The sequence below is a fragment of the Vicugna pacos genome, chromosome 13, assembly GCF_048564905.1.
Source record: "Vicugna pacos chromosome 13, VicPac4, whole genome shotgun sequence".
NCBI lineage: Eukaryota > Metazoa > Chordata > Mammalia > Artiodactyla > Camelidae > Vicugna > Vicugna pacos.
In genome coordinates this window covers 27,791,811-27,807,399 of record NC_132999.1, presented here as the reverse complement: position 1 = coordinate 27,807,399, position 15,589 = coordinate 27,791,811, and the positions used below count along the sequence as shown (strand labels likewise).

The 15,589-nt window shown below is 49.7% G+C and overlaps 1 protein-coding gene across 10 annotated transcripts in view; it reads left to right on the top strand.

The window, feature by feature from the left end:
• MROH7 (maestro heat like repeat family member 7) overlaps positions 1-15,589 on the top strand; it is a 50,999-nt gene extending 35,410 nt beyond the window's left edge. For 4 of the 10 annotated variants that reach the window (XM_072974377.1, XM_072974381.1, XM_072974376.1 and 1 more), the window contains 10 exons: positions 2,590-2,727; positions 4,544-4,658; positions 6,951-7,091; positions 7,960-8,139; positions 8,716-8,871; positions 9,157-9,279; positions 12,511-12,613; positions 12,861-12,929; positions 14,707-14,769; positions 15,264-15,589. In XM_072974377.1, coding sequence (XP_072830478.1) covers positions 2,590-2,727; positions 4,544-4,658; positions 6,951-7,091; positions 7,960-8,139; positions 8,716-8,871; positions 9,157-9,279; positions 12,511-12,613; positions 12,861-12,929; positions 14,707-14,769; positions 15,264-15,508 — 1,333 coding nt within the window. In that variant the 3' untranslated portion in view covers positions 15,509-15,589. Of the gene's footprint in view, positions 1-2,589; positions 2,728-4,543; positions 4,659-6,950; positions 7,092-7,959; positions 8,140-8,588; positions 8,872-9,156; positions 9,280-12,510; positions 12,615-12,860; positions 12,930-14,606; positions 14,770-15,263 lie in introns of those variants that run through there. The other 6 variants (XM_072974383.1, XM_072974380.1, XM_072974379.1 and 3 more) reach the window with 5 other exon arrangements.

Here is a 15,589-nt window from a genome sequence, read left to right as displayed (position 1 = left end):
CACGAGGAGGTACCTGGGTGTGGTGGGCTGAGTGGAGGCCCCCAAAAGACATGCCCACCTAGAACCTATGACTGAGACCTTATTTAGAAAGAGTCCTTGCAGATATAATTAAGGATCTTCACATATCAGCATCCTGGATTAACCAAGTGGGCCCTAAATTCAATGACAACTGTCCTTAGAAGAGGAGATACACCCACACAGAGGAGAAGGCCATGTGAAGACAGAGGCAGAGATGGGAGTGATGTGGCCACAAGCAGAGGTCTGCTGGGAGCCACCAGATGCTGCAAGAGGCAAGAAAGCCTTCTCCCCCGGAGCCTTCAGAGGGATCGTGGCTCTGCTGCTGGCACCTGGATTTTGGACTGCTGGCTTCCAGTACTATGAGAGAATAAACTTCTGTTGGTCCAGCCTTCAGGTATGTGATTTGTTAAGCAGCCACCGGAAACTAAGACACTGCGGTGTGGGACCTGAATGGGTCATCGGTGCTTCAGACTCCAGTGATGGAACAGGAAAGCTCTGAAGAGCAAGTGCACAGAGCCTGTCTCTCCCATGAGGAGAGGCGGGTGTGGGGATAAGCATGGACGCCAGCCCCATCACACAGGTTGGGTTTGAAGTGGGGGAGGATGGAGTCCTGCTGGGCCAGACCCCACAGATACAGCCTGACAGAGTGTCCTCGAAGCCAGCTTCTGTGCCCTGTGGTGGTCTAGGCTTTGAAGCAGCCCTGTGTTGGATCGTTGGTTACCCAAGTCCAGTGCAGATACAGGGCAACTCATGCTCCACTTTGCTGGGAAAAGCTGAGAACTGTCCAGGAAGGTGAAGCTTGGGGGAGGCAAAGGGGACAAGACACACCTGCAGCCTTCCTCCCAACTGTGTCACCTCTGCCCTTTCACAAAGTGGCAGAGCCTCGCTGGGGGCTTTTATACGCGTGTCTTTGGGAGTGGGATGGGGAGGAAGGGAGATGGGTAGGGTCCTTTTTGTTAAAATTTGGAGCCTGATTGAGGAGATGGCAAAACAGAGGAGAGGACAGACTACGAATGAAGCAGCTCGGCGTCTGGGAACGTTGGCCTAAATCTAATTCCTTGTTGGCTGCACAAATGAGGACGGGGTGGAGGGGGGTGTCTGGGTAAAAGCTCTGACTGTCTGAAACCTCGAAGTCAAGTCATTCCCTGTGGATCTCCTGAGCACAGTGCTGTCCCCAAGCCAGTAAGAGAGAAATTCTTTCCTCTGGAGACGGACCCCCCGGAAGGGGCGGAGGCCAGGTCAGAGGGGAGTGCACATACGGCAGCTCGTTCTCTCAGTTAGAGGTGCTGATGCTTGGAAGAGAATAACCTTCCTCCTCTTGATAAATCTCCATATAAAACGCATAAATCTCAGCCTGGCCAATCAGCCAGTGCTGGGAATTGGGAGGAGTGGGAGGGAAGGAGGAGGGATTTGGAGAACTGGGGAGGGCGAGCCCCAGGCCGTGATGCTGAACTCTGTAGTCGTTGCTGGTTAGGGACTACAAGTGATGGCACGTGTTTCAGAGAATCGGCACAAAGGTCGAGTGATTCCAAAAGCCCTGGCCTCAGGAGAAGCTTGAATTTTCACACTGGATCCACACTCATCTCAAGATCAGAAACATGAAAATTAAGAGCAAATTTCTGCACATTGCCTGATTTCCAAACTATTTGGATGCTTTGTCTTGAGTCATGAGAACCACTTGCTCTCAGGGTTATCTGAAGTATGTCCATACAATATGTCATTAACTTTTTTTTTTTTTCTGATAGAGGCAGTGAGGATTGAACCCAGGACCTTGTGCCTGCTAAGCATGTGCTCTACCACTGAGCTATTTCCCTCCCTCCCCCTGTTAACTCTTTAAGCAAGTGTTTAGGGTTCTGGAAAACTTTGTTTAAATGTAAACTTTATTCCACACATTGTCAGTTTTTATTGTAACAAAGGTGTGTATCTCACATTTGTGAGTGCCTATACTGTCCCAGCACACAGCAGGATGTCAATTCATGGCCTCGCCCTCTTCTCTGCTCCCTCACAGCACGGATTCTCAAGCTCACCTGAGTCTTCAAAGGTGCACATGCCTGGGTCCCAGCTGGTGGTTCCATGGGCTGTGAAAGCTCCCCGGGGTCTTTTGTGCATCAAGCCTTGGGAATCACTCCTTAAGTGTCCCATGGGGGTGAAGGACTCAGGCCTGAACAGGAGACTGCATCCTAGTGAGCAGAGAGCTCTGTCCCACAGGGCCCCTACCCAGCCATGAGCTGGATGGGGAATGGAGGGCTAGCGGCAGGCAGCTCCCTGGAGGCTGGGAGGCTCCAAACTCTCCCTCCAGTAAATGAGGCTCAGGAGAAAGGGGAGGGTGAAAGCACCATCTCTGAAAAAATGGGAATTTTGCTGCTGTTTACTCTTTTGTTCTCAAAGCTAATACTTATTTTTAGAAAGTCTCCCTTTGTGGATACACTGAACATCAATGTCTAACAATTAACATGGCGGAGAGAAGCTTGTCTGGCCAGATGGAGCTGTGGTGGGAGAGGCTTGGGTGGAGGGAGGTCCGGCCTGTTGGGGGCAGGGTGGCATGAGGTCTCAGCACCTTTGTCTTGGCAGCTGGGTGGTCAAAGTGGTGAAAACCCTGCTGCTGAAGATGGGCTGCTCCTACGAGGCTACCTTTCTGGAGGACCAGGGCGGCTGGGAGCTCATGGGGCAGGCGGAGAACCATCACCGCGGAGTGTCCCTGCTGGCCAGGTGAGGCTGTGGCCCCCTGGGGCAGGGGTGGGAGGGAGGGGAGAGACCTCGGGGTCTTCAGACAAACTTGAGTTTGCATCTCTCTCCGGGCAAGACCTTTCCCTCACTCCATCACCTCTTCTCTGAAATCAGCAGGGTGTTGCCTACCTCAGTGGGCAGGCAATACTGATGTGAAAGATGTCCCGCCCTCTCCAGAGACAAGTCATGGCTGTACCAGTCAGTACCTGGTGTCGCAGGGCACTTAGACTGTGTATAATGCAGCCTGCTCACTGCGTCCTGAATTTAGTTCCCACACCGATATAGAAATGGTGGTAGAGCCGAGCAGTTTCAAGTGTGGCCTTGGAGCAGGTCTGCCTGCATCTGAATCCCAGCTCACCACTTCCCATCTGTGGGACCTAGGACAAGTTACATTCCCTCTCTGTGTCTCAATTTTCCCATCAGTAGTATGGAAATAATAACAGGACCCACCTCTGAGGTGTGGGGTGAGGATTAAAGTAATTTGAACAGCTCCTGGCATATGGTAAGAGCTCAACACAGGTTAGCTTTTACTGCTGTTCTGCTGACTGGTGGGCAGGGATTATTAATGTACATTTTGCAGGAGAGGGTGCCAAGGCTCAGAGACAGTTATGTATCAAAGGTCACATAGCCAGGAAGTAGCAAGGCTGGAAAATGACCTGCTGATCCAGACCAGGGCTCTTCCCCTCAACCCCACACAGCCTCCCATAGGGTCAGGCGTACAGGGGCACCTTGATTTCATTTCACTAACGTGGCTTCTGCAGGAACAGCCTGCCTCTTAGCCTTGCACCCTGAGTGTCTATGATGGTACTCTCCCTGGGGGTCTCAGGATACAGCCATATTTATTGAGCACTTACTATGTTCCAGGCACCACACAAAGAGTCGTACATTTTAACCATCACCTTGACCAATGAAATATCACTGTTATTATCCAGTGTTTCCCATGAGGAAACTGAGGCTCAGAGAAGTTAACTGACTTGCCTGAAGTCACACAGCTAGTGGTGGGGCCAGAATTTGAACCCAGGCTGTCTTATTCCAAACTCTATGCATGGCTGGCACACTGTCCTGGGTTCATGGATTAATGAAGCATGATGCAGACTAGAGTGTGCATCTGAATCATCTACAGGGCTTGTTAAAACACTGGTGGCTGGGCCCCAACCCGAGTTTCTGATTCAGTCAGCCTGGGATGGAGGCCTGATGATGTACATGCCTAACAAGTTCCCAGGTGATGCTGACACTGCTGGTCCAGGGGCCACACTTTGAGAACTGCTGGTTTAGTAGAATGAACGAGGCAGCTGGAGTGGGGAGCCCTGGGTTGGGGATTGAGCTCTGTGACCTTGAGCAGTTTACACTCAAAGCCTCAGTTTCCTTACCTATGAAAGGGGATAACAGCAGTAACCTGCCTCAGAGCAGGGTGGTGAGGATCAAATGCAATAACAACTTGAAAGCCTCTTGCTGCTGCCTGGTGCCTGGTGGGTGGTCCTCACATCCTTTCCTTCCTGCCTCTTCCTCCTGGAATGATCCTGTGCACTCCGGGGTCTTAAGCCTGCCTATCTTACTGATTTGCTCTGTGCTCTTGGGCAAGTCACTTTCCCACTCTGGGCCTCAGTATTCCCATCTGTAAAATGAAGCACTTGGACCAAATGGCCTCTGAGATCCTGCCCAGGTGGTAAATCCTAGGGATACAGGAACCCAGGTGACCCGGGCTGGCCCAGAGTTTTGAGTGTCAAGCCAGACCCCCACCCAGCAGGTCCCTCCAGGGCTGGAGAACCTGAGCGGACTGCTTCCCCCCCACCCCCAGGGCCATGGTTCACTACTCCTGCCAGGAGCTGTGCCGCATCCTCTACCTGCTCATCCCACTCCTGGAGCACGGCGATGAGAAGCACAAGATCACTGCCACCGCCTTCTTCGTGGAGGTACCGACTGGGCCCTGGGCCCCGCGCACGGGGCAGGGGCTCCCCAGGGCCCTCCCCTGAGCATAGGCTTCAATTCATACTGCTGGTCACTTCTCCTGTGCAAACAGTACTTAACAGTTTAGAGTCTCTCCTGAACATGATTTGTCTTGACTACAAAGACCTCACAGGTCTCCCTCCCACCTCCCTCCCATCTCTCCTCACCCCTGCCACCCCATTCCACTCTTCCCAGACCCCCCCAGTCCCCCCAGGCAACCGCTGATCTTTGCTGGGCACCTGTATGTGCCACGTACCAGACTGGAGATGCAAATATGAATCTGACTCTGCCCTGCCCTCAAGGAATTCTTGGTATGGCAGGGGAGACAGAGGACACTCCAGTTATAACATGGGATACCACAGAGTGGCTTGTGCTGTGATGGAGGCAATTCAAGCTGTGGTGGGAAAACAGAAGTCTTGGATGTGTTAGGTTTGGGGAGCATCAGGGAGGCCTTCCTGGAGGAAGAGACATCTAAGCTGAGTGAGTGTATGCAGGTACTGGAGGGGGTGCTGGGGAGAGATGGGTCAGGAGAAGGTTGGTAGGGTTGGACGCAGAAGGGGAGACTTGCTAAAAATAATAACATTTATTGAGCACTGACTACCTTCCAGGCATCTTCTAAGAACTTTACACATATTGATTCATTTAATCCTCACAATAATCCTATGATGCAGATACTATTCCTTTGCCCACTTTAGAGGAGGAAACTGAGGCACAGATTTAAGTAACTTTCTTAAGGCCACACAGCTCATAAGTGACAGATCCAGGATTCAAACTCAGACACCTAGGCTCTAAAATACACTCCCTCTCTTTAGTTGTGTGTGTGTGGGGGTTTACAAAATATGTATAAATTATATATATATATATATATCTCATAAAAGTTGCCATTTTAACCATTATTAAGTGTACAGTTCAGTGGCATTAAGTGAATTCACACTATTGTGCAACCATCACCACCATCCATCTTTGGAAGTTTTTCATCTTCCTTCCCAAACTGAAACTCTGCACCCATTATACAATAACCTCCCCTCATCCCCTCAGCCCCTGCAACCGCCAATCTCCTGTCTGGCCTTGTGATTTTGCCTATTCTAGGTTTCATATAAGTGGAATCATCAATGTTTGTTGTTTTGTGTTTTGCTTATTTCACTTAATATAGTGTCTTCAAGGCTCATCCATATTGCAACACAGGTCAGAATATCATTCTTTTTTAAGGCTTGCTAATATCCATTGTATATACATGCTACATTTTGTTTCTCCATTCGTCCGTCGACAGACACTTGGAAAACCCACTCTCTTAACTGCCACCCCTGCCTTCCTCTTGTGATCTCTATTGGGTGGTCATCCTGCCTGCCCAGGGGCACAGAACAGCCTGGGTCATTCTGTGAATGAGGGGCAGCTTGATTAGAGGCTGGTTGGTGGTAAGAGTGCAGGCTAGAGGGTAAGCAGGTGTGAAAGAGGGCCCAGAGGCAAGCAGGGTTGGTGGGTGAAAGACAAGAGGGATCACAGAGGGCTCTGAGCTGGAGAGTCACAAGTTCAGCTGTGCCATGAGGTGCTGATGGACATCAGGTGGAGATGTCTGGTGAGTTGTTGGTTGTCTAAGCTGGAAGCTCTGGACAGAAGCTGAGACTGGAGATGGAGACTTGGGAGTTATGTGCCTCGGGACAGGGAGAGCAGTTAAAATCTGAGTGGGGGAGCTCACTGAGCACAATGGGCAGAGGGAAGCAGGGCAGAGAAGACCAGACTCGGGGTCACCAACACTGAGCGCTGGGTGGAGACAGAGAGCCCAGTGGTTATTATTAACTAGACCTGTGCTGTCGATACAGTAGCCACTGGCCATTGCATGGGACCTGTTCAGCCCTAGAAATGCAGCTGTCTGAATTAAGACTATTGTAAATAGAAGTGTTGTAAGTATAAAATTCACATCGGATTTCAGACTAGGTTACAAAAATCTTTTAAAGAATGTAAAATAGATTAATAATTTTTATATTGATTACATGTTGAAATGAGTATTTTGAGTATTTTGGGTTAAATAAGATGTATCATTAAAATTAATTTTACCTATTTCTTTTTACGTTTTTAATGTGGTTACTAGAAAAATTTAACGTAACACATGTATGTCACATTGGACAGCACTGACCAGACAGCAATCGCTCACACCCCACTCTCAGCCCCTGGTCACCCAGTGTGCACTACTAGTGCCTGGGGACACTGAAGGCTGCCCTGCCCCTCGACCCAGGGAGTAATTACCCTTATTCCCTCAGCTCTTCCAGATGGAGCAGGTGCGGCGGATCCCTGAGGAATACTCTCTGGGGCGGATGGCGGAAGGCCTGAACCACCAGGACCCCATCATGAAGGTGCTGTCCATCCGAGGCCTCGTCATTCTGGCCCACAGGACTGAGAAGGCAAGTGGAGGGCAGGGGAGAGCCTACCCAGCCAGGCCCCCAACTGGAGAAAGAATGGAGCTTGGCTCTCAGATGCTGGTGGCTGGAATCAGAGCTCATTTCTGCCTCAATTGTCCCACCTGTGACATGAGTACCCCTTAATAATTCCCTATATACTTTATTCTTTTAAAAGTAGTTTCTTGGGAGGAGGTATAACTCAGTGGTAGAGCTCAAACTTAGCATACATGAGGTCCTGCGTTCAATCCTCAGGACTTCCATAAATAAATAAACAAACAAACAAACAAACAAACAAACAAACAAATAAATAAAACCTAATTATCCCCCAAAACAGAACAAAACAAAACAACAACAACAACAAAACAAAGGAAAAAATAGTTTCTAAATCTAGATTTTTCACAATGACCTTAAAGGTGGCGTATATAGGAGGGGAAGGGGATGGCAGTAATTATTTCTATTTTACAGATTAAGAAATTGAGTCCCAGATTGTTGGTGTATCATTAGCATTTTAAAAAGTGCTGTGCTTTTCTCTGCTATGTGCTATTGCAGCTCATGTTATAGAGGGACAAAGGCACGGGAAGTAGACTCAGAAAGCTAACAGCCAATGCAGGGTATCATCTACATAATGCCAGGAAGGGGAAAGACAACAAAGAGCCTCAGGCATCCAGGCTAGGAAGGAGTCAGTGAGGCCAAAGTGGGCTTTGAGGACAGGAGTAGCTGGAGTGAGGGCATTCTAGGCAAGTGGGATAGCATAAGCAAAGGCCTAGAGGTGGAACTTCCTTCATCAAGTTCATGTCAGTGAGTCAGAGGCTGGGTCTCCCGCCCGTTAGCACAGGTAGGAGCCTCCATCCCAAATGCTCCTTCCCTGCAGACCGCCAAGGTGCAGGCCCTTCTGCCCTCCATGGTGAAGGGTCTGAAGAGTGTGGATGGGCTGCTGGTGGTAGAGGCTGTCCACAACCTCAAGACCATCTTCAAGGGGCAGGACCGGAAGTTGAGAGACAGCTCGGTCTATGTGGAGATGCTGCAGATCCTGCTGCCGCACTTCAGTGATGTAAGAAATCCCATCAGGGCGGGAGGATGGAGGGACACGTGGAGGGCGGGTCTTTAGTACTCTGAGGCCTGTAATAGCTCCCTTGACCCGCTGGGACCTGAGCAGGGCCAAGTCAGCCCAGGGGAAGGGGCACTCTTTCCAACTGGTCTGTGTCTTTTTGTAATTGCTTTGCACAGAGAAAGTTCCTTGTCTAATTGGTTCTCAGAGAGGGAGCACTTCTTGTGTCATCAAGTCTCCCAAGAGCCTTGCCTCACTGTAATTGTTCCACCTAGAAGGGTGACATTTTTTAATTGGTCGTGGCAGATGGGGATATTTTTCCACTTGGCACTAAGGCATCTTTAGGTTAGTGGCTGGGAAGAGTGGACAGAGCTCTGGACCTAGGCTCTGATGAGGGGGATGCTGGCCCCAGATCAGCCCTACGAGTTGGCCCCTGCTGTTCTCCATCTCAGTGCCTCTTGCACTTGGAGGGGCCTTCAGAATGAGTGGAAGGAAGGCCATGTGCCTCCACGTAGGGTGCAGAGGTCTAGGCAGTCTCCTAGAGGATGGAGCACACCTGAGCCTCTGGATCTGCCCCAGTCACGAGAGGATGTGCGCTCCTCCTGCATCAACCTGTATGGCAAGGTGGTCCAGAAGCTGCGCTCGCCCTGCACCCCGGAGACAGAAGAGCAGCTGGTAAACACTTTGGTGCCCCTGCTGCTGACCATGCAAGAGGGCAACGCCAAGGTGAGCCAGGTGAGTGTGCACAGGCACCGAGCCCTGAAGGTACACTCCCCTTTACAGAACTTCACCCAGAATCACAGACAACCCATTGTGAGATAGTTTATTTATACCTGGCCAAGTCTGTTTTCCAAAGGTACCATGTCCGTATTTCTCCTTGAAACAACCAACCTCATTTGGATGTTTCAAATAGGAATGGCTTTTCCAAAGTCCAGTTTCCCAGTTTTTTTTCCCCCTGGAACATGTTCCAGCTGTCCTGGAACTCCACAGCTCTGGTATTCTCTTCCTGTTGATCCCCAGAAATGTGTGAAGACCCTGTTCCGCTGTTCTTGCTTCATGGCTTGGGAATTGCCAAAAAAAGCTTACAGCCGGAAGCCCTGGGACAGCCGGCAGCAGACAGTGACCAAAATTTGCAAGTACCTTGTGAGTGCTTCCAAGGCTACAGTGGGTCCTTATGAGTATGTTGGAGGTGCCAGCTCTTTCTTTGTCTCTTCCTTCTTTTAACATGAGCATCCCTACTGATAATTCCATTGCCACCTCCAAATTGCTGGTCCCTGGAAGTTCATCTTTGTCTCTAACTTCACTCCCTACTTCTGGTGTTCTCTCTCCAGTGGCTTACTGGACACCTCCCCTGATGAGTCACACACTGTAAACTCAGCATGTCTCCTCTGAACACACGGCCTTCCCATTTCAGTTCTGCTCTGTCCCTCTAGATCTCCAAAGCTGAACCCTAAAATCATCCTAGACTCCTTCCTTTCACCTTCCATAGTTGATGGATCTTAAATATCCTAAATCCCTCTGGATCTGTTTTTCCCTCCCTGTCCCCACTGTCATTACTCTTAGTTCAGGTCATGAATATCTCTTACCTGGGCCATGGGTCCCCCCGCCTTGAATCTCATTTCTTCCAATTCATTCCCCACCTAGGCCACCAGGGCGGGCTGCTTAAAACACGAGTCTGTATTATATCCCTGCCTGAAGGGATCCACTGGCTTCCTTTTCTACAATAACAATTCCCAGTGTGTATTCCCTGCAACACCAGACCTACAAGATATGCCCCACAGGGGAGAAATGAAGTTTCAAGACAAATAAGTTTGGGAAGTACTGCATTGTCATCTTTCTTTTGGAGATCTGCAGTGCCATTGGTACATTAAAGCTCTGAGATGTTCTGTTTCATGGAGGAACTGTTTCCCAAACTTATTTAACCACAGAACTCCCTGTCCAGGTAACACGGAAGAACATCTTAAGGTAGGAGCGAGCCAAACCCACATACACACATGCACACACACACACACACAGGGTGACATACACTGCAGGACACAGCCTGGTTCCTCTGCATAACAACTGGGAAGCTTTGCCATCTAATCCCATCTACCTACCCTGTTATCATAGGGGGCCTTCCCCAGGACGCAGACCCTGAGGCAGAGATTAGCGAGCAGGTTTGTTAGGGAGCATCCTTGGAAGCAATACCTGTGGAAGGGAGGGCAGGGAGCAGGAGTGGCAGAGGGAGGAGTCAAGATGCAGCATAGATTCAGGGAGGTCCCAGCCAACACTACAGCGAGACCCCCCTACACTGGGGTCAGGGATCAGGTCTTTACACCCCTATGTCCACTTGTCATTGGGTACCAGCCACCCTAGGAAAGGATGTGACCTTGGACCAGCAGTTCTCTTCCGTGGAGGCAGTCTGTAGCAAGGGAAATAAATCCTTTACACCCTAAGGGAGATCTGAGCGGGGCATGTAGCATTCCCATCCCCAACCAACCTAACAAAAATAAACAAAGTAACAGATTATTGCTTTGCAACAATAGCCATTATCAGTAATGCTCAAAACCTCTGCAATCCAGTGCCTAATATTATGACCTCATTTTACAGGGGGAAAAGGAGGCTTGGAGGAAGTGTTTGGCCAGGGTCTCTAATTCAAATACATACTGTGATCAGTGACCAGGCAGATAATGATTATAAGTGACATGTAAGTGGTGGGGTGGTGGCAACCTGGAGAGCCCAGGCTCTGTTGAAAGCACAAGTGGAGAGCTTCAGCTCACCAGGTAGCTCACTCTTGCCAGCACCTCCAGTTCTACAAGAAAAGCTAGTAACCTAGATTTTTATAAGACATTAATTATTTAGCTTGTTTAAAGCACTGTGCTGGCCACTACCCTGCCAGCCACTTGTGGTCTGTGGGCTGCCAGCTTGTGACCTCTGGATTAGATCCCTCTGGATTCTCAGTCTCTTCTTTGCTCTCCAGGCATCAACAGCTTTGCTCATATGAAGGTCACTCTCTAGCCTTAGCTTTAAGAAAGGATCTGTAAACTATTCATTCATTCATTCATTCATCCAACACTTTCTGGGCACCTGGGCCATGCCAAGCTCTGTCCAGGATGCTGAGGACTCTGAGCTCAGTGAGATGGCCCCTTCTTTTGAGGGAGCTCTGAATCCAGCAGGGGAGATGGATTATAAATAATTATAGCACATTATAAACATTATATATATATTATATATAATATAAATATATATAAACATTATAAATATAAATTATATAAACATTATAAATAATTATAGCACAGTGTCATAGGTGTCATGACAACAGCTGTGCAACATGCTGCAGAATCACCTAGAGCGGTGGGCTCAGCTCTGCCTGAGGGTTGTGGAAGCCTTCAGAGAGGAGATGGTTTCTGAGCTGATCCTCAAAGAATGAAAAGGAATTCATCAGGTGAAGAAGAGAGGAAAGGCACTCCAATCAGAACAATGGCTTGTAGCATGCACATTTGGAGAGAGCTGGGCCACCACCTGGGTGGAGCATACTGTACATGGTGGGGGGCAGGGAGGCAGAACCTGAACTGAGGGAGGTCAAAAACCATATAGAAATAGAAAATCCAAAATCTTTAGCAGAATGAAGCTAGGAAGAATGAAATCTAAACACTGAAATTATACATCTGCTAGGCAGCTGTGCATTCTTTATTCCTAGGTGGTGGTGGAAGTTGAGGCTGAGAAAGAACAGGATCATGAATGCTTTGCACACCAGGCCTAGGATTTTACTCCCTGACATGCAGATTATCAACAGGAGAGTGATCAGATCAGACTTCTCTTCATCTCCCTCAACATTATCTTAGCTGATTGCCTGCCCCCTAGTTTTTACTTGATCAAACCTAACCTGAACACCACTGTCAGACTATTTTGCCCCAAATATTGCTTTGTCATTGCTCTATTAAGAATGAATGCTGGCTTCCTATTTTTTAGTGCTAAAAGAAGCCCTGTTCCTGTCTGGATTTCAAGGACTTTTAAGACCCAAGTCTCCAGTTTTTTTTCCCCACTGCTCTGTAACTTGAATACTTCACCCTGGTCATACCTGTCTCCTTAGTCATATCCCTCACATGCCATGTCCATCCTTACCTCTGGCTGGACTTGCATTTTAGAACCTACCTTCTGGCTGCAAAAGGTAGAGGGCTTGAAAAAGGAGATACCCAAGGCAGGAAGACCACTGAAGTGATTGTTGCAATCAGCTGAGAGAAGATGAGGAGAATCCAGAAAGGGCAGCAGAGATATTTAGGAGACAAGGGGCCATGGCTTGGCTGCCCGACAGGGTCCCTGTTCCTAGGAGGAGTGGATAGGTAATTAGTCCCTCTGAGGGCCCAGCTCTCTCAGGCTTTTTCTTTGTCCCAGGTGAACACCCATCGAGACAGCGCCTTCACATTTCTCAGCCAGAGCCTGGAGTACGCCAAGAATTCCCGGGCCTCCCTCCGGAAGTCTGCAGTCATATTCATAGGTAAACTGCCCTGGCAGAACTAGTCCGGCTGCTTCCTCCCCTTGGAAGGAAGTGGCTGCCCTTCCGGCACCTGGGTGGCTGCCTCCCCTTAGGGACAAGGCTTGGCCAGCAGGCAGTCATAGTGCAAGTTAGAAAGGCTTCCCTCCTCTGAGATCACTGCCTGGGGAGTGGGCCACAGGCTGGGTTCAGCCTGGAGTCCTGGTGCAGATGACAACCTTGGCTTCTGCTGCTTCCCTCCTGAGTACAGTGTGGCTCCAGGCCCAGCAGGAGCCCGCTGTTGACCATGGCAGGAGGCGCCAAGCTGCACAGTGGAAAAGTGAGCCAGAATCTCAGCTCCATGATCCCCTTTCTGGGTGACCCTACCTGAATCATTTACTCCCACTGAGCCTCCTCTGTAAGATCTGTAAGATCCTCAGAAAGATGGGGATCAACTCCTATTTCATGGACTGGATGAGAATTTTTTTTTTCTTTTTTATTTGTTTTTTTTTTTTTTCCATTTATTTTTTTATTTTTTTATTTTTGTTTTGAGAATTTTTTTTTAAGTGAAGACTGGCACATAAAGATGCTCACTCATTGTTAGTCACCTCCATTCTTCTTCCCACAGTCCCAACCTCTGCCTTTCTGGTGGGAGGGGAACAAATAGATTCCCTACACTTAAGATCCCCCGACAGAACCCTTCTGATCACATGCTGTCTCCTCTTGGCTACTCCCCTTCCCTCCCCCGAACAGCCACACACACTTCAAGGACCAGGAGACCCTGCTGCAAAGAGGCTCAGAGGATGACATTCCCAACCCCCCACCTTGTGAAGCGATGTTTCCTGTAGTACCTTCCCCCAGTTCACTTGCAGGTTTGCGCCCATGCGGTCATCCATGCATGCATTCATTGTTTATGCCACAAACATCGATTGATCCTCCACTCTGTGTCAGGCCCTGCGCTTAGTCCAGAAAAACAAAGAATCCTTCAGGAGGTGATGCTGATGGCTGAGGGTGGGGAGGTGTGGCGCGTGGCTGTTAACATGATCAGTTCTGGGACAGAGGAGCAATGCTCAGGACAAGGGGCAACTTCTCACACAGTGACATTATTTTCCAGGTTCTGACTTCTCTAAATCTTGCTCCAAATTAATCACTTCTAAAAATGTTGGTTCAACACCCTGGGAGTCTTCTCTGTGTCCAGGCCTATGTTGGGAAAACAAAACTGAGTATCGCCTGCATATGCCCCCAGTGTGGTGTTCTGATTCCTAACCTCTTGTGGGCTAGGGATCTTTTGTGAGTCCCTGAAGAAAGTTATGAATACTTTCTCCAGAAAATCGCATAAATGCATGCACTTGTACACATGTCTTAAAGATCCTCAGAGACTGCCCTTCCCATTCCCCCACCCTAGTGGATCTAAGGTGAAGAAACCCCTGGTCTGGTGGCAGATGGTCATAAATCACAATTAAAATTTGACACGGTATATGCAGATAAAACGCAGAGATCTGGGAACCCGGAGAGGCACCTAACCTAGCTTGGGGCAGGGTTAACATTTCCTGGAGGAGCGGCTATGTTAAACCATATATTCAAGGACAGATTAGCCAGGCAAAGAAGTGTGGGAAGGGCCTTTTTCACGCGGGAGCCGGGCATGCGGGCTGGGAGCAGGGGAGCACTGAGCAATGGGTGGCCAAGGAACTGGGTCTCAGCTTCTCCAGGGATCCTGCCAACCACCTGCCTGGAAGGTAGGTGAGGCCCTTGGTACCCTCCATGTTACTGTGGCTCAAACTCCCTGGAGGAGGTGGTGCTGAGGCAGCACCTCCCTGAATCTTAGATGAGGACACGAAGGACCAGCCTAGGGAAGGGAACACCTAGGGCCACCTGTCAGAGTCAGCTGTAGCCCAGCTCCTGACCCTGTCTTGGTGCCATCCCTGCCTGCTGGACCTGCCACCTCTCCTAGGACCCTCCTCGGGGAATCTGTCCCAGGGTCAAGATGAAATTTTCCTTTTGTGTCCTCTTTTGCGGGGCTGGAGGGGGATGGGGAGAGCTTCTCTGAGGAAGTCTGGTCCAAGGGTGGGGGTTGGAGTTGGGAGGAGAATGCACTCACCTCTTGGATTATGCCCAAGGATCCTTGGTCCCCTGCATGGAGAGCATCATCACGGAAGATCGTCTGAATGAAGTCAAAGCGGGTGAGTCATGCCTGGCATTGGTGAGATTTCAGGGGCCAGTGAGAGAAGGAGTAGGCTCACAGTGGTTAATAGGAAAGGGAAGGGTTGTGGCCCCAGGCCAGGGACTTCAGCTCAGTCCAGTTGTATTAGTATTTATCAAGGCGAGTATATGTTAGGTACTATGCAGTCACCAAGACACAGAACACACAGTCCCACCCTAGGGTAGCTTATGATCTAGAAAACCAGTGCAGGCTGAGTAGTTCAGGGGGCAGGCTAATTTTGTAACCGACGAATCTGATGGGAGCATGAAGGTAGGCTGGGGTAGTCCAAGAAGGCTTCCTAGGGGAGGCAGGTTTTGATTCAGGCTTTGAAAGACATGAACGATTTGAAGAGCTGGGAGATGAGGGGATGCTGAGCAGACTGCCTAAGCCAAGGTGTGAAGTGAGAAGGATGAGCTGTGAGACTCATGTGGGAACCTGTCTTAACAAGTGGCATCTGCTCTCCCCATAACTCAGCTCTGGAAAACTTGAGACATGACCCAGAAGCATCAGTGTGCATCTATGCGGCCCAGGCCCAGGACAATATCCTGGCCAGCTGCTGGCAGAACTCCTGGCCACTGCCGCACGGGGACGCGTGGGTGTGTGACCCGGCCACCATGCACCGCTGGAGCCCTAGTTGTGAGAACCTGCCCACTTCCCACCAGCAGCGCTCCTGGATCATGCAGGCACTGGGCTCCTGGAAGATGTCCTGGAAGCAGTGATGTCCCCGAGCCCCCAGCCCTCCTCAGGGGTGGCCATGGCCCTAGCCATCCTCACTATAAATGCCACATGGCTTGCCTCTC